Here is a 27,174-nt window from a genome sequence, read left to right as displayed (position 1 = left end):
GATGTGCTAGTTGCAAAGTTTGTGGGGGTCTTGCTCTTATTATCTTAAGCTTTAGTCTTCTCGAATTTAACTTCTATATATAAACTCTATTTATGAAATCAGATCACTTATAAAATAAATTACAACTTAATATATTTAAAATAATCATTAATTAGTATCTTCGTAAAATAATAACTACCTGTTATCACACATTAAAATAGACATATAGTAAAAGATGCTAAATTATATAACTTAAATCCTTACAGAATAACTGCAAGTTGTTAAAAAGAATGTAAATTGCTACTGTATTCGGTATTAATCATACCATTACTTTCTTTAGGAAAATGACTATGTTCTTTTGTGTGACAGGGACCTTATGTCCACTGCTTTCTGAGTTTGTAACTAGCAATATTCTCATTTTAGGTAATGTCAAGGAAAGTTTGAGACTTATTATAGGTATATATAGATAGGTATAATAACAACTAAACTTGCCTTTTCAAGTCTGAGATTAGACATTATGTACTTTGACCTTTCCTTTTTGTTATGGCTGCTAATGAAGATCCAATTGCCACATGTTCCGACTATTTTTAGTTTAAGTAGTTGGATGAACGACTATTTAGATTGATTCTTTATCGTTTTTTTTTTTTTTTTTTTTTTTTTTTTGCTAAGCAGAGAGATTATTATTGAAGCAGGAAATTAAGGAGTATCAGTACAGCAAACGATGCAGTCCCTAAATAGTCTTTGCGAAATATTAAGAAAGCAAATAAAAGTGGTTCACACCAACATGCATCTTCGCGCTCAGCATTTGTTTGTGAGTCCCAGCTACTCCCATATTTTGCTAGAGTGCGCGCGACTTCATAGTATTTTCACACTACTACTACTACTAGAGTTCAATAAGTTACAAAAAATTACTTGGCTTATTTTTGAAGTTACTAGTTCCCCTTATGATAAGTAATTACTTAAAATTATATTTTAAATGATAGCTTGATATTAACATGGGCGGAGCCAAGGGTGGAAGGTAAAGAACCCCCTCGGCCGGGAGAATTATATATACTACTATATATACAAACTCAGAATTTTTATATATATATATATATATATATATATATATATAGTAAATGTAGAATTCCTTAGATTTTTTCGTATGTTTATTTTTATATATTTTGAACGATCCTTGCAATTTTGTTTCATAATTTTCTTCTATGGGTGCAAAGCTCTAATATTAGAACCGCTCATTCTTGGAAGTTCCAAGAATACAACTTAGGTCCCTACAAGTCTCGAAAACCAATTTTAACATGTAGAGTTTCCATTACGCAGGTCATTTTCTTTCCCTATTTCTTTCTTTTTCAAACCCTATGGTCTATGGTCACAAAGTTGTTCTAGCTATTTCCAACTTGAAGAGAAGCCATTCAACCACCACCTTTCTATTTTCCTTAAGAAGCTTTTCTAATATGCTAGTTGTGTGTTTGTAATCGTAGAATATTGCTCTCCATCAGATGTCTCGAGTTCGAATCCTGAAAATAGAAAACTTCTCTGTCGAATTATTTTATTCTTTAGTTGGTCTATCCCGCTCCTCTCGACCCAAGGATCATTCAGAAGCAACATCTCTACCTTCACAAGGTAAGGGTAAGGTGTGCGTACACACTACCCTCCCCAAATCTCACTTGTAGGATTTCACTGGTCTATCACGTGCGAATCTAATTTAATTGAGCTATTGTGTCTCAAATAGCGATGCCGAAAAGGGGAAAGAAATGTTTGTGGAATCTTGTTGACTGCGTATAGTTTTCACAAACCAAACTATCATTTTCAAATGATACTTTGGAATAGAAACTCTACTTTGAAGATTGTGTTCTTATCTAGTCGATGCCAAATCATTGACACTGCAATCCAGATTCAGTAGTAACGAGTTTATTTTTCTTTTAGTTTTGGCTATGCTATCCTAGTATTTGTCAGCCCGATGCATAAAACATCCCAGATTTACGCAAGGGGTGTGATATAAACAGTCTACCCTAATGCAAGCATTAGTGGCTGTTTTCATGGCTCAAACTCGTAACCTATAGGTCACACGGAGACGACTTTACAATTGCTCTAATATGTTTTCCTAGCAAAAAAATAAAAACAAATGATGCAATTAAAAATTTATGCATTTTGCTGTACTTTTTTCTTTACAGTAAAAGAGGGCTTGTAGCGCAGATTAATACGGAAAATATCAACATACAGGTAAGGTAGCCAGGCCTTCGTATTTCAATGGTATTTGCACCTCGACATTAACTTTAAAGCTGAGTCTGAAAGAAGAAAATTAGACATACTCTGTATAGATTTAATTAATTTAACGCTACAACAAGTACTTAGGTTTGTGTTTTATTTCTTTCCTAGATCACGACTCCCTGCTATAAATTTTAGTATTCCAAATTTGTTCTTTCACATTTTAGGAACCGTATCGTGATGTATGTGTGTGTATACACATACATACATATCAGTATGAAACAAGAATTCAATACATTGTGTTTCATAGATGACAACAACAACAACCACCCGATAGTGGGATCTGAGAAGGGTAGCGTGTACGCAGACCTTACCCTTACCCTAGGGTATAAAGGCAAATTGTGTTCCATAGACGATACCCTTAAAATTGGTGAAGCACTAGCGAGGCAAGTTGAATCCTAGAACTATAACAACTAACGATAAAAATGAATCAGTGAAGAAATACACCTCTCAAACCTGAAGATATACAGCTTGATGTTAATATGAGAACGTAAGAACACTAGCATGTAAATTATGCTCCTACAATTGTTTTATTGGCCAACATATCCATTGGCACGGCTACTTCCAAAAAAACTGCAGAAGAAATGCTCAATAACAACGACCAGATTAAAAAAAAAGGGCAGACCGGAGCACTAAGCTCCAACTATGTGCGGGATCCGGGGAAGGGCCGGACCACAAGAGTCTATTGTACGCAGCCTTACCTTGCATTTATGCAAGATGCTGTTTCCATGACTAGGGAAACATCCTCTAACCCGATCACATGGCAACAACTTTCCCAGTTACACCAAGGCTCCTACAAGTTTGACCAGATAAAGCAGAATGGAAATGAAGGACTCATTTGACCACCCCTAACAAGTTTGAGATTAAAGTGAAATTGATGAGCATTCGCTTAAAAAATGAAAACAGAATCTATGATCATTACGGCTAGAATCAAAAATATAATCTAAGTAATAACCAAATAAAGAGTGGTTTTTGAATTTAATTTTATAAATATTTGTATGTTTGTCACATTCATATCCATGTCTCATGTACCTACCTTTCTTCCTGAAGTACTAAACAAGTGGTTGCCTGGTTGCTTTGGTGAACTGGTACACAAATAGATAACAAGTAAATGGAGAAAGTATATCCGAAAACCTCATGGATGAATCAACCAAAGCGTTTTTTGAACAACTGATGTCTCTTGGTTGGATCTTTAGGCTTGCTTTTAATAAGGCCTCCTTGCTTCTTTCCAGTACTGCATTGGACATACAGGTAGTTAGTGTCAAAAGAATTTTTCTACACTGAAATTTGCATTTCATAATCTGCATTTGTAGCAAATCTCCAACTCTCACCAACCAATATGGCAAAGACAAGTAAATAAAGCATCCATTCAAGTAAAAAACAAAAACCATACTTGTACTCCATATAAACCATCCCTTTTGCTCCTGACATGGCACTCATAGAACCCACGTAGCGACGGGCTTTTTGAAGAGCTATATCATCTGCGTCTTCGTCTAGCTGCTCCAAGCCTACCGCATCATCGCCAGCATTCAATACCTATAGGTGAAGGTAAAGAACACGTGAGTTGGCAACATCTTTGAAGTAAAGTACAGAAAGAAAAAACTCTTTACTTGATGTATAGAAAAAGAAGAAAGTAGAACCTTTCCAAGAAGTTGAAGCTGCTCATCAAGACGATGATAGCTTAACTCAGGCCCAGAATCAGGAGGCGGCAAGCTTGTGATCACCTAATACAAGAACAGGTCAGAACAGCAACTATGAACGATTGTTGTATCCAGATGAAAAGGTGGAACAACATGTATGCTATCAGTGGCTTTGCCAAAAGCCAGTACCTTAAAGCTATAACCTTGATCAATCAAGAACTGCTGCCTTTTGGTTGAGTAGTACATTTCCTGCATTTGAACATGCTAATAAGGTCATACTCTACTAAAATTGTCATTACCAAATAAGAGTATTAAGATATCATAACCAACAGAAACTAGCAAACAGGAAAAGATTCTGCACCTGGGTATCTGTTGACACAAGGGAGTAAAAGAATGCATTATACTCCTCTTTACCTCCTGCCACCCTATCTTGCTGGCGCCCCTGTCAACCCAACAATGAATTAAAGACTGGTTGATTGGAAACATCAGTCGTGGAGGCAGAATTTTCAAAAAAGAAAAAAAGTGAACACCCAAAGAAACCAAGGGGATTCAATATTCAGAGTGATAATTTAGACTAGGACTAACAACAGTTCACATGTTGTGTAGAAAAGGTTGCAGCCCATCTAGATATCAGATCTTGAAATTACCAGAGGTCAGATATTGATTACACACACGCATTTCCCTAGAGTAAGCAAGCTTAACTTCAAATTTACAATTCCCTTTTGACTCTCACTGGCAAGTTTATGCCGAATAAATTTCCACAAAAGATAAGACCGCCCAAAAGATACTTGATTGAGATGCTTAAAACCAGTAGGTGTGATAAAGTTAGCAGTATTAAGAAATTCCGACTTACTAAATGCTTCTTTCGCAGAAATGCAGGCATTTTCAACCACAAGTCCATTTGGACATCCACTAAATAAGTTATTTGGACTCTTTATGTTTAAGACCATGGAAGTAGCTTTTTTGTTTATCCTCTTGCATAGAGACGTTCATAGAATAGTCTGTGAGCCAAGTACAGATTCCATAATGCTCAGCATATCAGGAGGAACTTCCATCTAAAGGAGCTAGCATCACTGGAAGGTTCACGCATTGTCCAACACTATTAATAGCCACCGATAAAGGATGAAGAAGACCAGGGACGGATACAACTTAAGTGAAGCGATTTTTTACTATGTATACATATAAATAATATGCAAAGAAAGTTGGTACTGATAATATAAAGTGTCCACCGGTCAAGCACCGCACTTGCCTAATAGAGGTTGGGGATTTGATCTCGACCTGGATGCGTGCGTTTGCAAAATTTTAAGCCTCTTTTGTTAAAGAAGGATACAGGAACAGAATTGAAACCACCTTCTCCCCTCGTAAAAAGTAAGGTGATAATAAATAATATGATGTCGTTACTGTGATTTATTCATTTGTTCACGTCTTTAAATGTCGACATTGCTTACGAAAAACCCTTTGAAAACCCTGAAGACGACTACCATCTTTTGGTCAAATTCATAGTGAACCCAATGATAACCTTGTTGTTTGTACAAAGGATTTACCTGGAGCATCACTCACTAGAGAGTTTATCAGGTATCATAATTTTAGCATCTGAAATAAGAATCAAGGGAGGCAATTCTGAACGAGAAAACAGACAAACCTTGGCCCTAAGAATACGCCCTAGACGTTGAGCTTCTTGTCGTCTTGAACCAGCATGTGACGAAATTTGTATTATAACATTTGCCTCAGGAATATCAATGGAGTTATCACCGACCTGTAAATAAAAGCAGAAATCACATCATATACCCAAAAGAAAAACTTGGAATGTAACTATTATTGTGAGAAAGTTAAGAATAACTTTGAATGTAACACTTATGCATAGGTAGCAAAAGACTGTGTTTTTAACTGAAAACAAGCAAAATGCAAATGAAATATGGCATTACAAATTTGAGATTCATGACTCCGCACAAGTACAGATGCAAACGTCTACAGATCTTGAAGAATACACACAAAAACATGCATACAACATATATATGCACACGCACGCATATGTAAGAAAGACTGCGAGCAATATTTGGTCCCCAAGTCCATAATCAAGCCATTATCATCAAATCAAGCAATATTTTGACGCTCCGGCATAACTGGTGATATAAAAATCTGCTTGAAGACAATACCTTGGATAGGAATACGGTATTAACTTCCTTGCTTGTTTTAAATGCCTCAAGAATTTTTGTTCTTTCAACATGGCTGCATAGCAAGATAAATTGCCCATTAAGACATGTTAAATGACGAAACAACAAAAAGGAATCTAAAATAGCGAAATAATAAATCTTTGATATGACATCTTGTGTAAACCTGGTAGCACCATAGATCATAGGCTTGCGAAGCTTCATCGCATACTCGGTAAGCGCAAAAAGATTGTCCGCAAATACAATTATCTTGTCCCCACGCTGCTGCTCATGAAAACGGATTAGAAACTCGCAAGCCCTGAACTTGTTTGGGTTCATCACATAAAGTGCCTGGAACAACACATGGTTATAAGAGTTAAAGAAGAATAGTAACAATATGCCAAAAGGAAGGGAGGTGAACTCAAGAATATTAATGAAAATTTGTCTTACAGAAGTCAAACAAACATGATTTTACAAAAGAGAAATAGTGAATGATAAAACCATCATATCACAATATCCACGTATGGGACATATTAAAAGTTGGAAATAGCAAGTCCCATTCCACAGGCCAAGGACCATCTCAGTACCTTCTGCTGGAGTTCTGATGGTAAATGCTTTAAGAAGTGAACATGGAAAGACAAGTGAGGTAGATCAAGTTACAAGAGCACTCGAATTTCAAATCAAGAGGTTGGTAGTTAAAGTCACCAAGGGAGCAAACTGGAAAAGGACCATAGTTGCCTCCTGGGCAGGGGGTTTTGAGGACAGGTTTTACCAAACGGGAAAAGAGCAGGGGGGGGGATGAACTCGAAAATGCTGGTCAGTAATTGTGGCAGTTAACTAGTTCAAATCTATTACTTCTGACACTTTTGCCTGCAGACGAGACATTCAATCTCTCATGTAACTCCAGCTTATATGGAAGTACAGGAGACTCGTCTCTGTGGAGTACAACACAGAAATCTCATATATAATTCCCACTTACTCGAAAAAACAGAAATAGAGACTGCCAAATTTAGATTTTAAAAATATGGGCAATACAAGAAGTCAGGAGAGGATAGAACAAGAAAATTTTAGTACTCATTCATCTTCTAGGCTCGTTCCACTCAAGGTCAGTTCATTGTTTTGGTTCACAGAATCTTTGATAGAACAAGGTCATTCTGTCAGGACTAACCCTTCATATTCACAGATTTACACACAATCACGTAACATAAATAGTGAAATTATGATGTTTTCACAGCAGTAAGATATCTCATTACACTGTCCCACAAGTTGCTATCCATTTTAACAGACCTGTCACAAAAACAAATGCCAAAATCTACTTATATTCTAAGGTCCAAACTGTGTTCCTCAATGAAATAAATGAATAAGTCATTATGTAAATTCATCAAACATTATTCTAAGCATTAAGCATGGAACAGTTACAAAAGAGAACATACTTGTCGCTTCTTTGAATTTTCTTTTTTCAGATATTCAGCAAAGAACTCCTTAGTCATTGGACACCAAACCTCAGCACATTGCACATTTGCAATAAATCCTCCTTTCACTAAATCCAACCAATTGGCTTCATACAACTTGGGACCAATAAGAAAGTTTAAATCTGTAATTCTCTCGTCTTCTCTGACAAGCGTAGCTGTTAATAAGCCAATAGTCCATTAGATTTGTGAAATACCAAAGAAAATTACCATAGCAATTTGCAAGAACTCTCTTTTTGAAATACGTACCAGTAAGCCCAAGTTTGCAGTGTGATTTCGTGATACTAATGACCTTTCGAAACATATGTGCAGGAACCACATGCACCTACATAAATACCAAGGAAAAGACCACTATATTTATGCCAATATAAATTCAAACTTTACCTTTAATATCTATCCACAGTTAAGGAGAAATTTTTGTACTAAACCAGAATATAAAATTTAAAAAAAAAAAGAAAAACTAATTTCTTGTGTTGAACATAGCACTAACATAGAGTGAAAATAATATTTTAAACATTCAAATAAATGCAGATATATCATAGTAGAATAAATCAGTGTTGACATATCAGCAATCACTAGTAATTCCAAATAAAAGAAAATAGTGAGACGAAATTGACCATTATTTATTACTATGTTTTTATGAAGTAACATGTTTCATTCAAAAGGCATCAAGAAGATATAAAATTAAATTGTCCATTAAATATTGGTAACAACTGAGCACAAGAGTTGAAGGAAATGGGAAACTAAACCAACAAATACTAAATAGCTAATTTCTTCTGTAAATATACCCCCTCCCCCAAACCCCCACACACACTCCACACAGATTATATAAGTTTTCATAAACTGCAACATAGCAGATATGAAAATTCTACATTAAGGATAGTTTTCAAAATAAATGATTGTTTTGCATCAACCTCAAAAGACATAGTATTTTCTCTATATTAGATGCCTATTTGTAAGGCAAAATTTGAAATATTGCAAGACAAAGCATTTACCTCGTCCATGAGGAGCAAACCCCATTCTCTATTTCTTATTTCTTCAATGATCTTCTCAGATTCTTCAGAACGTTTGCCACCAAAAGCAACCATGTTATACGTTGTCACCACCACACCAGCATTTCCACGGAATCTTTCTTTGCTGTCAGAAGTGAAACGACATATATGCTCTTCTCGGATAGTAGACCACAACTTAAACTGGAAAGCCCATTGATCCACAGACACAGCATTTGTTGCTAAACAAAGGCAGCTCTTTTTTATTCTGCTTGCTGCAGAGACACCTACTAAAGACTTTCCGGCACCACAAGGTAGCACAATAATACCAGATCTTGCTCTTCCTGAAGTATTTAACATAAATTTAACCGATGAGGCAATTGGATTACATCTAATTCTTGGAACACCCAAAAACTATAAACATCTTAAAATCCCTCACCAAAGAAATTTAGATGTGGGTCCATTGAAAAGATCAATATCAAGAAAGATGTCCAACTTTCATTAGTCATTACCTATAATTACCCAGCCATCCCCCCTTCAGGAAACACATGCCAAACAAAAATAGCAAGAAAGCGACAAGGGCAATGGACCCTATGCTAAGAATATTTACACAATGATTTCCCTTCTGATTCACAACTTTTTGTTAAATGAAGTTCTACATTAAAACTAACAGTAGTAGGCTAAATAATGAAACTGACACCTTAATTCTCCCTGTTATAACAATGCACACACTCGAACAAAACCAGATATCATATTTGCAAGCACAAAGATGCAGCTTTCTCACATCTTTATATCTTTCTATTGAGCATTCTTCTTTTTTTGGGTAAGGAAAACACTATGGCCAACGCTCCACCTGCCATTTAACCAATGCACCAACCAACACTTAGTTCTATTGAGCATTCTTTTATCATAACTGTGGCATGACTGTGTTTCTCACTGTGTGAAGGTTAAGACTCCAATATACTGTGACAATAATCAATCTTCCCCCAGAATCCTTTATTTACCTTTTTAACAACTACATCTTCACTCCTAAATTATCCCACTCACTATATTTCCGTGTGTGCCTGTGCGTGAGAGTAGATATCACTGAACTTGATGTACAACAAATTGGTTTTCACTAGCCTATAATGTGCAGTAGAAAAACAAGGAATTCCTGGGCAGACCTATAACTCAAATGGTGGCTGGCTGGATTGCAAAAGAAACATTTAACTCCACATTAGAATATTGGTTACGAATCAGATTGAAACAAGAATCCACCCAAAACGCCAAATCAATGGCTTTAATGAAGAATCACTTCTCACATCAAAATGCTTTCTACTTAAGGTTAGCAACCCTCATTGAAACTTCTTTGCGTCGTTGAAGTGAAAAATAAACTTTGCACCGTTTTGGCTGTTTTATGCAATAACCAATTTTACCAGCAAGAAACAGCTAAAATAACACTAGTTTACCCTTAACGAATCAAGGCCTCTCAAAGCTAAAATATTTCTGTCTTGATTTGACCAGTTCACCATTGCTTCTATTTACCCTGATCCGCATATTTTTTACTTTTGACGTCTTGAAGCGGTACGTAATTGGGGTTTATGCAACAACTTTCTATTAACATATTCCCAACGTCCTAGATGCTTTGAGAGAAATGTTTATATCTACTACTTCTGCAACATAAAAGAATGTAACTATCATTGGAAACTCTCCATCAATCTGCTGTTAAACATAGAAAACTATTTGTCTAGTGTCTACTACAAGCAGGATTGAGCTGATAAAGACAATCAGAGAGAAATGTGCATGCTTTGTCTTCTCCCATTTACTTAGCAAGAAACCTGAAAATTATATTATAATCTCAAAATACATCATGCCAACCCCAACCTTCTATTTTTTATCAACTTAAAAATCACTTAAACTACCTATTTTTGGGCAATCAAAAAAAGTAATTTATTATCGAAAAGGACGAAACTCAAAAAGGAATACACACAAGCATAATCACTATGTTAAGTTAATACTAAGAAAAATAAGGGAACAGAAGAGCACATATCAAGTTTTAGCAAACAAAATCCATTGACAACAAAACAAAACAAAACAAGAAGGAAGCACCAAGCATAAAAAATAAGTCCTTTGCTAGGTAAAATTTGGTCTCTACATCCTTACCATTTCCAAACATCTTACTAAGACTCTTCTCTTGATACGGCCGTGGCTGTGCTTGAGGCTTCAACTCCATGTCAAGATCAGGATTAACCTGCAATTTACAGTGGCCATTAAGCAGACTTACTTAGCCATTGCTTGATGCAAGATAATTTATTACTCAATCTTCTCATACTCAAGATCAAAAGTTTGATTGGTCTCTACGGATCACGAAAATGGCTCTCGAATCACATGCTGCAATATTAGTCACACACCATTTTAGTTACTACAGCAAGCAACTTATTCATTTCATCTACACTCACCTAAAAACCCCAAAAGCCTAGTTGTCCAGTACTGCCCTCCATTACATTTTATGTAACGATGTTTGACTAGCCACAAAATTTAAGATGTTAATTTGACTCATAAAATATACTAATGATAATGGATTGAAATATTAAATTGTGGTTGAAAAGAGAGAAACATCACATAAAAGTTAAAATGTGAACGGTGTAATAATTAAAATTCTTTCTTTCTTTTTATATAACGGCGGTTTTCGGGCCAGCTTACGCGCACCTCAACTAGTCCACCGGGTACCTGCTACCTCCCACTAGCACATGTACCAGATAATTGTCTCAACCAAGTCTTAGAAGATGAGAAGAGATCACTAAATTTTTTTTGTCCCTACTTGGATTTGAACCATGATCTCCAAAGTTTGCACCCACATCATTGACTACTACATCACACCCTTATGTGCAATGAATTTAAATTCTTAAAAGCTGAATAACACTAGAATTGTGTCAAATATTTTGGAACGTGACAAAACAGAAAGAGCATCACATAAGCTGTGTCAAACAGACCATGTCGACAGTATATACCTAGTGAAATCTGAAGGTGGACCCCTCTGGAGGACCCTCCCATTAGGTTCAATATTAGCCAAAATACCAGGTCCTTTTAGCAACTACGACCATCCCATTTTTGCAAGCTCCTCTGGCAAGTGTCTAGTTGAAAACAGAAGTTTCTGTTGATAATCTAGTTATTGCATTTTTATTCTTCTAGGCATATTAGTAACCTATAAATGTACAAAGGGGGTAAAAATAGAACAATGTGATCTCATGGTGTTACACGTACAACAAAACAAAGGGGTTCCTTCAGACAAAACTACTCATATTCAACTCTGATTCCAATATTTACAGTAGGAAAGATTCTCCCTCAGCTAAATTACTCACTGTGCACTGCTCCACACTGATGCCAAAAAAGAAAAGGAAGAAGCAACTCACTGTATCATTCCTGAAGTCATACTCCTCCATCATGGGATAATTCAAAGCATTAGGCAGACACCGCTGCTTGACATTTTCCACCTGTCCATAAACAAATTGGTAAACCGTCAATTTCTAAGTAAAGTTGAAGTGTGTTCACACACAAACATGTTCCCTACACCAGGAAGCAAAATCTCCACACAACGAGATACAGCAACTCCATTGGGCAATTGAAGCCATCTAAGAAGATATTTGGATGATACTGAAGCACAAATTTCTAAGTGGAGAACACAATGCGAAAATGAGCACAGAGAAGGCATATCTCTATTAGAAGGTCTTCAAGTAACGCTAATTAATAAGTAGTGAAATAAACTGTTGCATTAGTGTCTAGTCCTAGATTAACTGTTAACCAATTGACTAGTCAAACCACCACCTACTCATACTGCTAGAGAATCAATATAAAACGGTATCAGAACTGGTGTCAACTCAGCTCATATCTAACAGTATCTAAATCCCCACATCATACTTTATTGCAAATTGTAGCTCCAAAATTAGACAGCCACATACTAAGTAAAGGGAACAGCAAAAGAGAGACAAGCGAATAAACATCCTTTATAGGTGTAACGACGGTTGTGCTTACATCTGGATATGCTTATTTGACATAAGAAACTGGAAACCAAACGAATTCAAAGAACAAGTGAATTTGGAGAACTGCATGAGAATTAGAATATTCAGCGTTTAGTTATTTCATGCAAATGCTGCAACTTATTTCAATGCGGCATCTGACACCAAACACCCCCACCTCAGCCAAAAAGAGTGTAAGACGAGACCACCTTGCCACAAAGCATTAGTTATTACCTGAGCAGGGTCTATTTCAAATGCATGAGTTTCTTTTTCTTCAGCTGCCGCTGCCAGATCTGCTTCATTTATCAACTCATCATGTCTACCTTCAATTTCATTTACGGATTTGCTTACAGTGAAACCATCCCTTCCTTGCATCCCCTACAACCCAAAAAGACAATTAAAATTCACTTGGTAATATCTACTTGTAACAGAGATACAAAGCATCAAAACAAAGTTAGGGGGTTTTTCTTCCGTGATTCTGCCTCACAAGTCTTAGACAGTGCAGCCAAATTCTTGATAACCATTACAGACAGCAAACAAGCAACTCAATCACATTGAACACAAACCTCAGAGGAAATTCTAGCCTTTGCTATGGCTTCATCACTGAGCAGTCTTTTCAACACCTAGAAATAATCACATCAAATGAATCAATTGTTACTATAGGCAATCCATGGTGAACCTTATAGTTCAAGAGATATCTCAAGTTAAATCATTGTTACTATAGCTAATTATCTTGCCTCAGGAAATGGAGATTCTACAAAATACCGATTCTTCTTAAGTACGAGCTTCACTTTCCCGTAATTAGCAGTAGAAGCATGAATGAAATCAATCATCTCCTTGGGAAGCTTGGTCTTTGACAATTTGTTCAACACGGCTATTATAGTTTCAGTCTCAAGACCAACTGACACAGCTGCATACAACGAGTGAGGCGTCAAGTTGTACTCATGCATCGACTCTGGCCTACAAAAATAAAAGCAATTCCGTTAACCCTCTCCAAACATCCACAAACAAACAAAAACGTAGAATGTATATCATCGACCACACAAAAGGTACCTGCAAACAGGCTCAGCAATGGCAATGAGAAAATCATAGGCTTGTTTATATAGCGGAGAGAAGGTCTCAAGGAAAATTCTTCCATCAGCACAAGCCCACAATGGGCGATTGGCATGATCGGGTTTGAGTTCCAGTTTAGTGAAATCCATCTTCTTCCCTTCCCTCTCGCCTAAATATAAAAGTCATTCAAAACTTCCACATCAATTGAGTTGAAACATGACACAAATTTATCCTACTAAAGCATCACCAAGTATAACACTATAAAGCATCGCAAAAGCACCTTGAGCATTTAAAAGGCAATGAGTGCAGCTCTTAAAGCGTACATAAAACTAATGGATTTAAGTTATAAACACCGACAGTGTAATGATTTTTTACACTATTAGTGAATTTGAACTGTAATACCAGGTTAGATACCATTTCTATCAGATTACCAATTAATACTTTACAAGAGATTTATATGTAATTACCTAATAAGTCACCTCATTATGTAAACACTTTTTGCACCATAAGTGCATAGAACACATACTCATATTTTTTAAATGATTCTTTATATGTTCTTTACACATGTATGTTCTAGTGTGTTTATATTCGGGATCCGCCTCTATTAATAAAGGTAGAGTAATACCATCTTGAAAATCATCACCGCCTTCTTCTGGGTAGTACTGATCATCGTCGGCAGCTGAAGACCGATAATCCTCCTTCATCATCACAAAGATATAAAAAATTAGTAATAAAAATACAATCTTTATTTTTACTTAATAAAACAGCAAATAAGACATGAAACTAGCTGGGAAACTGAAGAACCTTAGAAGAAAACTTGATCTTTTTGCTGGGTCGACCTTTATCACCTGAATTCATTCAATAATAGACATAATTTCATCAAATTGTTTTCCAAAAAATTTTACTAATTTTTGGGGATTTTTTTTTTTTTTGTTAATGATGTAAAAAAGTTAAAATCTTTGAATGCAAATACCATGTCCGTGACCCATTTTGCGAGAGGGTCAATTTGCTTATTGAATCCCAAAAAAATATGAGCTCTTGAGAGCCTCTTTTCTCTTTGTTACAGTAATGGCGGTTTTGAGGCAAATTGGCAAGATAGTTTAGTGTGATTTCTCCTATGAAATAGTTTATACTTTATACTTACTGGAAATAAGAAAACTTTTCAGTTTTTTTTTAGTTTAACCCCTGATCTATTAAAATATTACAGCCAAACCCTCAAAACCTAAAGAGGATACTTTTGAGTTTTGATTATGAGGATACAGACAAAGAAATTAAAGACGCAGACAATATTATGTCTTATTTGGAATATAATATCTCGTCTCCGGTATTCCTTTTTTCTTTGGTACATTGCAAATTATACAAAATAGAAATATATTAAAATTTTGGAAAAATGACACTCTATCGCTGCAATAAAAATAATATCTGAAAAGAAATTATATATATATATATATATATATATATATATAATATACAAAAATTATACAAATTTTATATATTTTTTCGTCTACCGGATGTAAATAGTTCCTGGCAAGAGCTAAAAATGATAATATCCCTTAAATTTGTCATAAGCTATATTGCTTGAATCAAGGAAAACTTTATTTCCTTGATTGCATCTTTTCATACTAACAAATATTCATGTCTCCAATTTTCATTTGCTAGAGGTCTACATATTTGTTTGCCTCCCCATAATATAAAATTTGTTTTACTGACTTTCGGAAAATATTTATAATCTTCAATAATAGCTTTAAGAGGATGATATTAAGTGGGCGTTTGGACACAAGAATTGTAAACTTTAAAAAAAAAGTGAAAAAAAAAATTCAAGTGAAAATGGTATTTGAAAATTAGAGTTGTGTTTTTAGATAGAATATAATTTTGAGTTATTTTTGAAGTTTTGTGAGTGCTATGAGTGAAAATTTTGAAAAATAGCTTTTTGGAGCTTTTAAATTTTTCAAAAAATTTCAAAATTCATCTTAAAGTGAAAATTGAAAATTTTATGGTCATACACTGATTTCGAAAAAAAAAAAGGTAAAAAGTTTTCGAAGAAAAAAATCGGCTCTACTACTCGTTGAAAAGCAAATAATGAGAGTATGAGACATCTGAGACTTTTTTACGACAATAAAAATATTATCGTCTGACCCTCAAGCATGACTGCAAGAGTGACTCAAATTAATCCATTCCCAATAGTAAAACACCCCAAGTTGTGCAAATAAAAGATAATCTGATTCACATCAGGTTTCTTCTGCATTTTCTCTACCTTCATTTACAAGTAAAACGAAGAAACATTTAGGGGAATATACTTTACTATTTCTGATTATGCTAATATGGACCAAATAAAGAATACTAGCAAATTGTTAAAGAATAGAAAGGTAACTCAGTTAGAGAATCATTACCTAGCAAGGACTTCCATCAGCAAACCCACAAATCAAGATAAACCTAACTCTTAAACTATGTAACGATAACATCAAATGCAACCACTGGCCAAGTCACATTTACAGGAAGTGAATTCGATTTTGTGTCCCTCAGTTTTGGGTTTAGCACTTTGATCAGCAGGGTAGTGTTTCTCAAAAGACACCATGTACAATCTTAAAATGAAAAGCCAGCAACTTCTTCATCTTCGTCCTCGTCCTCGTCTATGTCACCGTCATCATCCTCACTAAAAATCTTGATGTCATCATCTTCTTCTTCCTCTTCATCCTCGGCGTCCATCATAGCCTTGCCCTTATCTTCTCCATCCTTCAAACCGGTGCTCAGTACTACAGTTTGTCCTCCGGTTTTCTCCATATCTTTTCTCAGCTTTTCCATATTCTCCCTTCTACGTCTTTCCTCTAATTGTTGCTTCTCCTCCCGTCTCTTGTCCAAGTCAGCCCTAAAAGGAAATTTTTGCAACAATAAGAAAGCGGACATGATAGTGTTTGAGCATCCGATAAGCATTTCAAGTTATCAGTGCTATTTCAAGAGATATAAACATTAAGTTTCAGTTAATACTTGTAAGTTTCCATGTACTCCTCAGCGCTGGCTTCAATTGCCTTGAAAAAGTCCTCCATCCCAGCCCCTGAAACTGCAGACACTCCAACAGATCTGAGATTCTTGTAGAACTCCTCAAGTGCAAGAGAGAGGCTTCGAGTCAGAGTTGATGTGTAAGAACTGTCAGCATCCAGTGCCGCATGGAACACCTCAAAATCTTTCATCCACTGGATTTGAAATTGTATCATAAGAAATCAAAATTCCAGAAAAGCAGTTGATGAATGTAAAGGCACAAAGTAAGAGGAATCCAAATAGTAAGAATTTAACTCTATACTCAACCACAACCATATCCTGCTCCCCCCACCCCCACAACACACACATAAATAAAATACACATTTTTTTAGTAAAAGACATCATATTAATGTGCAGCAAAGTGCTGCAAGTATTTACAGGAGATAGCCACATTACAGAATATGTAACAAGCTCAAAAGATCGATCATGGCTTCTATCATAAACAAACACGCAATTGCTCGACAACCATCATAAGTAAAGCTTTACACATGACTCTCTGGTTTAAACTACGTCACAAGAGATACAGCACACAACAGAAACAGTGTTAACTATCAATAATTGTTTCGTTGATTCAATATAACAGCTATTAGAGATAAAGGGGTAATAGCTTCTGATCCACCTATACGTTTTCTTGAACGACGTCATTGGTTTATAGTAAGTGCATAAATGGAATAATTTCCATAGTAAACTTAAATGGACTAATAGTGGAGACAGCCAACTCTGTCTTTCTCCCAACTCCTAGCCCTTTTCAAGGAAAAATTAGAGAAATGTCTGGATTTATTCTACTACCTCCAAAGCAAACTGATGATTAGCCACATCTGTCTTGTTGAATGCCAATACCAATGGCAACCTTGTTTTGTACAGGATGCTACATGCATACAGCATATTGCTCATAAAAGTAGCTGGACTTTCAGACCGTGGTGTATCAACCACATATGTCACCACAGTGGGAAAAGTAGATGCAAAAGCTTCAGTTATGATTGCGCCAGAGGCAGACCAAGTGAATATCTCAATCTGTCCAGGAGTATCCACGAGAACATAGTCCAACTGGTCTGCTCTTTTTTCAATGACTGATATCACCTGCAAATAAGTAGAAGAGGTTGTTGTCTCAAACAAAGCTAGCGAAAAAAAAAAGGCATGTAAAGCTTTTCATCCCTCAAATCCCTGCTAGCTACTCTTCTAATAATTGATGATGAGAGACCTGGTAAAAAGAACAAGTAAGCGAAAATTGAGCAAACATCAGATATGGATTTTATTCCTTTCACATCTTATCCACCACATATTTTCAAAACCGGCGTTGCTGATTCTTGCAACAGAAAAATATTAACTTATGCTCTTTAAGACATCAAATCTGATAAACAATACATACAGACGTCATCCCAGAACATTATCTACAGAGGAGGCTTAGATGGATGAATGCAGCTTGAGAGTCTAAAAGAAGGGAAGATTAAGGAGAAATGTTTCAGCGAACTTTAGAGAAGCATCTCTATTTTAGAGCTTAAGAGATTTCTACCATCTGGCCATCAAACCTATTGTTAAGACAAGATAGGGTCAAAAATCAAGGCTTAGAAACATGAGTAACACTCCGAGATACCAACACCATGTTGCAAGGAAACTCTTGGAAATAAAATAGAAAAAGGCTTTACAAGCTAATGCGGAGAGTTTTTGCCTTCAGTGCTCAGCAACTGTAGCTTTGTTGTTTCGCATCTCGGGTTTCTCATGCAGAGAGTATCTAAAACAATAAGAATGTTCCAAATTCATTTGAGAAACCTAGTTATGCAGGTGTGTGTTGCTTTAGTCCTTAAGATTTTAGTGTCCACTCTTCTCAGATTAACCAACATCTAGTATTAAACTTGCCGACTTGCCGTCATGGCACCAAGTTTAAGGATCCTGCAACTACTCCTTAGAGAGCTTGATTAATTTCTCAGAGTGTTGCTACTTTGCTTTATTACCTTTTCTATTTTATGGGAGGAGCAATACAAAATCAGCTGTGTGCCAATAAAAGGCTATTGATGTCAATTAATGGGGTAGTACTTTCTTTAGGAAGCTTGTTTAGTATGGTTGTTTCTTGCCCGACTCAGAAAACTTTGATCTGCACTCTAAAATGGACTGAATACTTTATTTTGCAGATTTCAAGATCCATTGGTGATGTGTATTTAAAAAAAGCTGAATTCAACAGGGGCCATTTTACGCAAAGTTTCGTCTTCGAGAACCATTTGGCAAGCCCATATTGAGCTTAGATCAAATAATTTCAGTGCACCATTTGCAACCTGATGACCAGTTTGTCATATGTGCATCAGATGGTCTCTGGGAGCATCTAACTAACCAAGGAGCAGAAGACATTGTACAAAATCACCCATGCAATGTAAGCTGTTTTTCATGAAAAAGCTTATTTCCTTTAAGCAATGAAATCTTAATAATCAATGGCATGAATATTAACCTCTCATACAGGTGAATAATCACTGTTTGACTGTTGACGGCTTTTAATCTGTTCATTTTACTGGTTGACATCCTAACTTCTTTTTTATACACGATAGGTCACAATAAGAGTTATTGAAATATAGCCGGTAGTGAAATAATCCGGTGATGCACTTTGCATAAAATTGATTACATCTAACTCTAAGTTTCTTATATGCAAGGGATCTCCTGTTTGTTATGGAAAGAGAAAAAGAAGAAGTGTTGAGGAACAGTGGGGAATATTCTGTTAAATGTTTCCAGGAGCTGCATTAGGCCTCCTCTCCACCCATATGCCGAGCAGTAGAAGCCACTTAATTAAATTGTGCTGCCACTGTGTCAAATGCATGAATAATAATTTTGCCTCAGTGTGCAACGGTAAGATTTGCTGCTGCATGACCAGGAGGTCATGGATTCAAGCCGTAGAAACAACATCTTCTAGAAATGCAATGCTAAGTGAATCTGTGTACAGTAGACCCAATGTGGTCCGGCCCTTTGTATACCCTGCACATAGCGAGAGCTTACTGCACCAAGCTGCGCTTTTATTATTTTCAAGTGTTTCCACAAGTTTCTGACTTCTTTTTGGTGTAGATAGATGTAGTAAAATATCTATATGTCTCAACTCCTTTATGTAGAAAAAACAGTTGGATCAAAACTTAAGAGGCTTGTTTGCCACTTGACAGGGGATTGCTAGAAGGTTAGTGAAAACGGCGTTGCAAGAAGCAGCAAAGAAAAGGGAGATGAGGTATTCAGACTTGAAGAAAATTGATCGTGGAGTTTGTCGACATTCCACGACGACATCCCACTCCCAGTCGCAGTTGTTTTCCTGGACTCGAATCTCGTGAGCCATGCTAGCTCAGTCAAAAGTCCTAATATTTCTATAAAAGGAGGTGGCATTAGTTTGCCTACAAAGACTACCCCAACATAAGTTGGTTGGTGCAACTTTACGAAGCTGTTACAGATGTTATTGTACTATGTATCTAGTGAATACCAGGTAGCACTTCTAAAAGTTCAAAAGCAGTCCAACAATTTTTTAAACTGTAATCTAACGGATACTAATACTTGGATTTAGTTCCAGTGCCCAAGAAAGGAACTGGAAGAAAAAGAGTATCTTCACAAATATCAGTTGAGTTGTTTCCTTGAAGTAATTCCTTATTGCTTCTATTATATAGTTAACCTGGAGGTTGTAAAGACCTAATTTATTCTTTATAATGATATTTTTATGGCTGCTATTGAGAAGAATTGTTGTTTTCAGATTGTAAAAATGCAGTTAATTCAAAAATCAAATTAAATTGAACAAAAATAATCCATACCAATTAAGTCTTGCGGCTAATATTATATATTACTTAACTTTTTTAGTGTTTTCTTTGTTATTTCATGAGATATAAATATGAAATAAGTTGTATGAAGATTTCGCTAGCGTTTGGAAATTTTTGAATTTTTTTTCCCAAAACATGATCATATTTCGTAAACAAACAATGTTTTTTTTTATATAAAAAAAAAAAAAAAAAAAAAAAAAAGGGCCAAAATCTATAGTCAAACGGAGCTTCATTTCAGGTATTAGCTTTCATAATCAAAAGTCAGGTGTTTGTACTTAGACCAAAAAAATTCCATGTTGGTAATATGCCTATTATATTTTTGTATTATTCAATACGAAAGGAACATAAAATTGTTAATAATCGAATTATCCTTAAGCATTGATGATAGAAATGTAGGGATAAAATTAAAAAAAGAAGTAAATGTAAGTAGGTCTGGTTGAGTATAATTCAACCTCAAACGTTCAGTAAGAATTAGGACATGAGTTAAGAATTATCTAAAATCATAAAAAAGATCGAGATTACGGCATGAGTTAAGAATTACATAAAATCATATAAAGATCATACCAAAGATCAAGATTAGGGCTGATACTCTCGAAGATTATGATACTATAACACTGTATCACCTCAAATATTTAGTCACACTTCGTAATCCATGTACACTGCAATTGACCACGCATTATCTTAACATTCTGCCAAACAACCCTTTATTTATTTACCATTTTAATGCTAGTGATTTGCTCATTCAATTATAAATAGTTTCTCTAGCTCATGCTTTGCTGACCATGCATTGAAGTTTGTCAGACATGCGACCATCCATTTTACTGTTTTTCTTCTTTCCCGTCTAGTAAATAATAGATTCTGAAGCCATATTTCAAAAGTGTAATAAGTTCAGAATAAGAACCTAAAGATTGAACCCCATCAAATTAAAATTCTGAATCTGTCTCTGCTATTCCTTACTCCTTCGTGTAAAATACATGTAGAAGATGCAATTTTCTATAGATAAACGAATTCAAAATCTACTCTCTAAATTCAATAATTAATTTATTTTATTTCCTAGCTAAGCAATTGAAGATGAGCAAGAAGAAGAGTGGATGGTGGAATTTGAATCAAGGGAATTAAAGAATGACTAGAATATCCATCAACAGCATACAACATTGTTTAAAGAACAAGAAAAGTGATAGAAATCTTTGCAAAGTCTATTGTTGGTTTTCCAGAATATGTTGAACAACGAAGATATAATAAAGCATATTAATTTTGATAGTACACTAGATATTATTTATATCCTAGTCATTTGTAATTCCCGATCATGTCTTGTATCCAAACATCCATCTAGCAATTTATATTACTAATATTTTCATGTTCTTCCACTACTATATTATATGATGTTATTATAATTAGTGGTTTTACTATGATTTTTTTCAAACACTTTACACATATTTAGTTATGAAAAGTCGTGACTGAATAATATTAAGCCATTTTATGTCAAAAAAATAATGTTCAGATTTACACCAAAATATAACCATAACTAACATGGCTTACGAATGACGATAACAAATTTGTACTGTTGTTTTTGTATAGTCCTAGTATTTTTGGGAAGTGAATAGGTTCTGTTGAAAAGGGTTGAATCTTTTTTATCAGCAAAAAGAAGAAAGAAAAGGGAAGATCTTCTTATAGTTGAAGAATCCTTATTGTGTTTTATATTCTCTCTTGTTTTCTTCTACTTCTCGTATTTGCAATTGCTTTCTCCTAAGGTTTTTTTTTTGGACTTGGATTTGGTAGCTCTTAACTCTTTTACGGCTGTTACCAAGAACGATGACAGACCAATATCCTCAAATTTCATTTGGGGTCTATGCTTCATCAGATATTTTAAGATATACTCCTTATGGATAGGTATTCAATGATGGTTAACTTAGTTTGCATATAAAAAATGAAACATGTGTGATTGTATTTTCATACAAAAACTGCAGTACTATATTTCTTTGTTGATTTGGGTGGTGGAAGAAGCACCTAAGCTATTGCTACAAAAACTCTTTTGTACCTTACTAGTCACAGAAGTAGATGTGGCTCTTTGGATTGTAGGGGGTAGGTGGAGTTGTATCATTTAAAAGTCCTCGGCACCTAGTGCCATGTTTAGAATTTCTTTTCTTCTTCATGTATTCGGCATTCGAAAATCACTTATTCAATTAATCTAATTTGTAAGGATATTTCTATTTTTAGGACTTGAACTTGAGACATCTGAGTAAAGGTGAAGAGATCTTGTTCATTCGGTGGCCGAGGGTGCAATGGTTTACAATATGATATGAATATTGTGGCCTTTGAAACAGAAAAAGAGCTGTGCTTCTTTGGTTGGTAAGCAATGGTAATCTTTTCGGTTCCTTTTTTATACAAGGCCGGAGAGTTTTCAGTTCCTTGACTCAATCAGAAAATAAAACTAGTCACAAACACGCCAATCAAATCAGCCAGCACTTTGGACTTCAAAAGAGTGTGCCCTCACATGTATCCACAAGTTTCAAACTGGGAAGAGGTGGAACAGATTACCAGAGCGAATGAAGTGCTGATTATTCTAGGTTGAGCAGCTTCAAATTTCTTAGGAGAAAACTGGAACCTAAGGGAGTATGATTGAACATAATGAAAATTGATAAGATCTAAATTTGGACTTCGTATTCCAACAGGTCTAACAAGAACATGAAGATTAAAATATGGATAGGATAAGTGGATTGAATGAAATTATGTAACTCAGATCACCGACACAAAATATTGTCCAAGTGTTTGAGCAATTTTATTGTTGAATTCATATAGGCCCATAATCAATAGCTGACTGAAATGCAAATACACTATGATTTATGCTAGCTAATATCGAGAAATTCATCCAATCCATCTCTTCTACCACAAGAAGTGATCAACCAAAGAGAAGACGGTATACCACAAAGATAAAAGAGGAAGGAAACTACAAACAGCTTTCTCTAGACCACATAAGTTTAAGAAAAAGACGAAAGAAAAATTCTTCTCACGCATTCAATAAAAAAAATCTGATCATATCAAGCTTTACCTCATCAAACTTCGTGGCAAACAAGTTGAGCGAAGTGAGAATTCCTCCATTTGGCCCAAGATTGAATTGCTTCATGACTTCCTTGTATCGAACAGTGTCTCTAATATCAATATTTGCACCAAATGGAAGGGTCAAGACGGCAGGATCAAGGTTCAATACATAACCCCGCATATTGGATGCCATTGTGTGGCAAACAAGTCGATGGAGAAATGTTGTTTTTCCACTACCTAGTCATCAAATTAAAACAAGTTCTATAAGTTCAACCCTTCAACATAAAATGCAACAAACAACTTGGCAATGTTGGTGTTTAACCAATAGTATATATATATATCAACTCCATAATCCAAATAAACAGGACTTTACCAGCCATCCCAACCACTATGATAATGACCGGCTTTTTCTTGAAAGTGGAGGATGATCCCTCAATATTAAGCTTTTTCATCGAGTTAGATATGTCATCCTTCCCCTGAACCTATGACCAAACAATCGAGGAAAAAAAAAAGGAGAATATTAGTCAAGCTCAAGGCTTAGCTTCTTCTGTTGTACAGTAGTCATTCTGAATAATTGTAAGAGTAATCCAAATTACGAATATTACCTTACTGTCAACTTGCATCGAACCCTCAGCCTCTTCTGGTACCTTCGAATCAATATCCATTCAGGATATCTGCTAAATCAATGAGGACTTCGGTCACCCTCAATGTGATTATTCCCCCAATTTAAAATAATTATGATTGTATCAACAGTAGGAGCAAAAAGGAAGCTAGCAAAGATGGCGATAAATTAATAAATGCAGGAACATCACAACGCCCTGCATCAAATTCCATGAGGATGCTGCCGAAGGCTAATTGTTTTCAAACTACTGTGGATAATTCTTTATTCTTCTGCTTAAGCAAAAAAGACCAAACTAATTTTGACTTTTGATAAAGCTCAGGCTAGTGATATTGTTCTCAAGCTAGTGATACTGTTTTTGAACTAGTGCGGAAACTTCTCAAATTCCACGCAGAACATGACATAAATTGTCTCAACAGCACTACATCAGCTTTAAACGACTAAAGAAAAAACATAGTGTCGTTGGGCTACGATTCGGGGCACTCCTCTTTTCAATTTATATACACAAATGGTTTTAAAAGAGTTAGTAATACTTATGACAACCTAAAGCAAAATATAAACTCTAATCATCTCTAAATGGCTAGATTGCTTCCCATGCTATGTCGAACATGGACCCCATTCTAATGGCAGTTCAAGCTACAATAATCAGAACAATAAAAGATTATAGTAAAAAATACTTTTAAGTAAACACAAGCCGCGAATAGAAGCTCAGATAATAACCCGACAACATAGAGCACCTTTTAACACCCCATTCTATGAAGATACTCAAAAAAAGAATTTTAAAAAAAAAAATAAACAGTATTGAAGCTCATTGAAGAGAAAATAATTTAGCGGAAAATCGTTTGAACGACTACTGAAACTTAAAAGCCAAAGGTATTCATTTTTTTCTTTTTTTTTTCTAACTTATATGTCAGTGTCAGCAGCTCGGCGAACAAAGGCCGTAAGTTTTTACAAAATATTCACAACGCAAACTAATAATGGCCAGAGACCGGAAGTTTTTGGGACAAAGCTAGATTTTTGCAAGGCAACAAATAATTATAAACAGTACTTTTAACAACAACAAGGATGTAAAAACCAGTTTTTGCTGGAACACGAGCAACTTACTGAAATTGGTGGTCGAAGACACGGCGGAGGTTTGGCGGGGCGGAAGCAAGGGAGGGTTTTGCTTTTTGACGGGAGGGAGAATGATTTTTAGAGAAATAACGGGAAGTAAGTAATACTCCTACAGTCCTACTTTGTTATTATACCTAAGGAAATTAAGAAAGAAAAGGTCAGATTAAGCCCAATAATATTAGGTCGGAGCTTTGGGTTTCTGTTTTTTCTACAGGAATTTGTACTAATTTGTTCATATCATCCTGTAATATAGAATCGAAGTAGGCAATCGAATTTTCCAAAAAAAAAAAAAAAAAAAAAAAAGTCGGAGAAATAAACAAAAAAAAATAGTAGCATGTTTGCCCCTCAGCTTATTCGAAAAAAATATTTTTAAAAAACAGTTTGTATTTGGCTAATTAATTTAAAAGGTATTTTTAAGCAATAATTAGTATTTGACCAAGCTTCTAAAGTGCTTCTATACGTGCATTTTTAAAGTATTTTTTAAAAAAAATCTTTTAGGAAAAGCTACTTCTTTATACTTCTCAAAAATTATTTATACTTATATTAAAAATACTTTTTTCCCTTCTAAAAGTTTGGTCAAACACCTTAATTTTAGAAAAAAATACTTTAGCTCAAAAAAATACTTTTGGCCAAAAATAAACTTGATCAGACGCTATAAAACCTATTTGGTTGGTGTTTTAAGAGAGTTTTATATCGGCGTAAAAATCAGCATGATATAGTAATTATTTGGCTGGTGTTTTTAAAAAAGTAAATTTTGGTATAAAACCTCCATAATATACAATGTTTCGTGAATTTTTCTTCTTTTCTTTATATATAAATAATACCCGCATAAGTTAATAGAAAAACTTGTGCATTATTTTTGGTTTTAGCCTGATTAGAAGGTGAATTAAGAAAATGATATTAGCTAATATACGGATTAAAAATAATAAATGACAAACACGTTGTCACTCTAAGAAAAGAAAAAACTCATATGTTAAATTATATATATCATTTTTTAATACAACAAAACAAACGTCCAACAAAAAATAACATGTGTGTCGTAATCCTTACACTACTAACTCTTATATTATAATCCCTCAATTACTCATCCTCGAAATGCTAATCTCAATATTACTACTCCATTCATTATAAATCGTTACATAGCTTGTCTCATAATCAAACGACCCCTTTGGAAATGGGGTACAAAATTGTATATATACAACCTTTAAATTTTGCATCGAACCTATTATATTTTTAAATTTATAGGTTCATATACACTTTTTTTGTAATTTTAACGAAATTTTATATATAAATTTTTGCTCAGCGGCGAGAGTCATGGGTTCAATTGAACCCATCATTAACACTATACATCCGCCCCTATATTTATTATTTTTTGGTTAAAACTAGATGCATTATATTAACATAATCTACCCGTTAGGGCGTACAAACGGATTGTTTGTGGGCGAATATATCAAAATCCCACTGCCTGGCCAAAGTTAACAATATTACAGTCCATAATTTGTCTTTGAAAAGCAATTCCCGCAATGTCTGCCCAAAAAACATGTGTGACAAACACCGGAGGAACTGCTATTACAAAAAAAATTTCATTCTTATTAGTGCCCTCCTTTGCTAGTAGGTCAGCAACTCTGTTGGTCTTCCTGTAGTTGTGTTTCACCATCACGGACATCCGCCCCTATATATATACACACGTGGTGTGTGTGTCTAAAAACTCTTTTCTATGTTCATGTGAGGGCAAATTAGCAAGTCTTTTGATATTTTTTGTAAAGTTGAAATAGAAGTACTATATAAAACTATGACAAAATTCACTAAGTCTTATTTCCAACTAAGTTAGGGTTGCTATATGATATATACTTTCTCATTATAAAATAACTTAATTACAATATATATAAACTGAGGTATGTCATTATTTCTTAAAACTATATTTCTGGCATTATCTTCCATATATTAACCTTCCCACTTACCAATCCGAAATGCCATTAGAAATCGTGTCACATTGTATATGAAAGCTCTTTATGTTTTAACTTTTTTTGTCTATGTTCCCGTGGGGAAAAAAA

The 27,174-nt window shown here is 35.0% G+C and overlaps 2 protein-coding genes and 1 pseudogene across 3 annotated transcripts; 1 reads left to right on the top strand and 2 right to left on the bottom strand.

Annotated features, from left to right (window-relative positions):
• Positions 1 to 3,174: 3,174 nt before the first annotated feature.
• On the bottom strand, positions 3,175 to 14,659 carry LOC109244519 (DNA repair helicase XPB1). The gene is made up of 20 exons (XM_019411621.1): positions 14,514 to 14,659; positions 14,345 to 14,388; positions 14,166 to 14,238; positions 13,541 to 13,709; positions 13,225 to 13,447; positions 13,054 to 13,110; positions 12,722 to 12,865; positions 11,885 to 11,965; positions 10,635 to 10,722; positions 8,499 to 8,836; positions 7,753 to 7,828; positions 7,468 to 7,661; positions 6,222 to 6,385; positions 6,041 to 6,113; positions 5,527 to 5,640; positions 4,246 to 4,326; positions 4,074 to 4,133; positions 3,885 to 3,968; positions 3,638 to 3,780; positions 3,175 to 3,478 (listed from the first exon to the last, which is right to left on the bottom strand). Exons 1-20 carry the CDS (start codon positions 14,527 to 14,529, stop codon positions 3,391 to 3,393), a joined length of 2,310 nt encoding a protein of 769 aa, XP_019267166.1. The 5' UTR covers positions 14,530 to 14,659; the 3' UTR covers positions 3,175 to 3,390.
• A 1,163-nt stretch (positions 14,660 to 15,822) lies between these two features.
• LOC109244516 (GPN-loop GTPase 1-like) lies at positions 15,823 to 25,297 on the bottom strand. Of its 2 annotated transcripts, none has more exons than XM_019411620.1 (7): positions 25,112 to 25,297; positions 23,994 to 24,065; positions 23,762 to 23,870; positions 23,399 to 23,625; positions 17,366 to 17,656; positions 16,526 to 16,731; positions 15,823 to 16,406 (listed from the first exon to the last, which is right to left on the bottom strand). In XM_019411620.1, exons 2-7 carry the CDS (start codon positions 24,051 to 24,053, stop codon positions 16,124 to 16,126), a joined length of 1,176 nt encoding a protein of 391 aa, XP_019267165.1. In that variant the 5' UTR covers positions 24,054 to 24,065; positions 25,112 to 25,297; the 3' UTR covers positions 15,823 to 16,123. The 2 variants fall into 2 exon arrangements, with proteins under 2 accessions (XP_019267165.1, XP_019267164.1); XM_019411619.1 differs by having other exon boundaries at positions 23,994 to 24,062; positions 25,112 to 25,296.
• Positions 17,671 to 20,221, top strand: LOC109244517 (annotated as a pseudogene).
• Positions 25,298 to 27,174: the final 1,877 nt, after the last annotated feature.

This window comes from Nicotiana attenuata, unplaced genomic scaffold, assembly GCF_001879085.1.
Source record: "Nicotiana attenuata strain UT unplaced genomic scaffold, NIATTr2, whole genome shotgun sequence".
Lineage (NCBI taxonomy): Eukaryota > Viridiplantae > Streptophyta > Magnoliopsida > Solanales > Solanaceae > Nicotiana > Nicotiana attenuata.
This window is presented reverse-complemented; position numbering and strand designations above follow the sequence as displayed.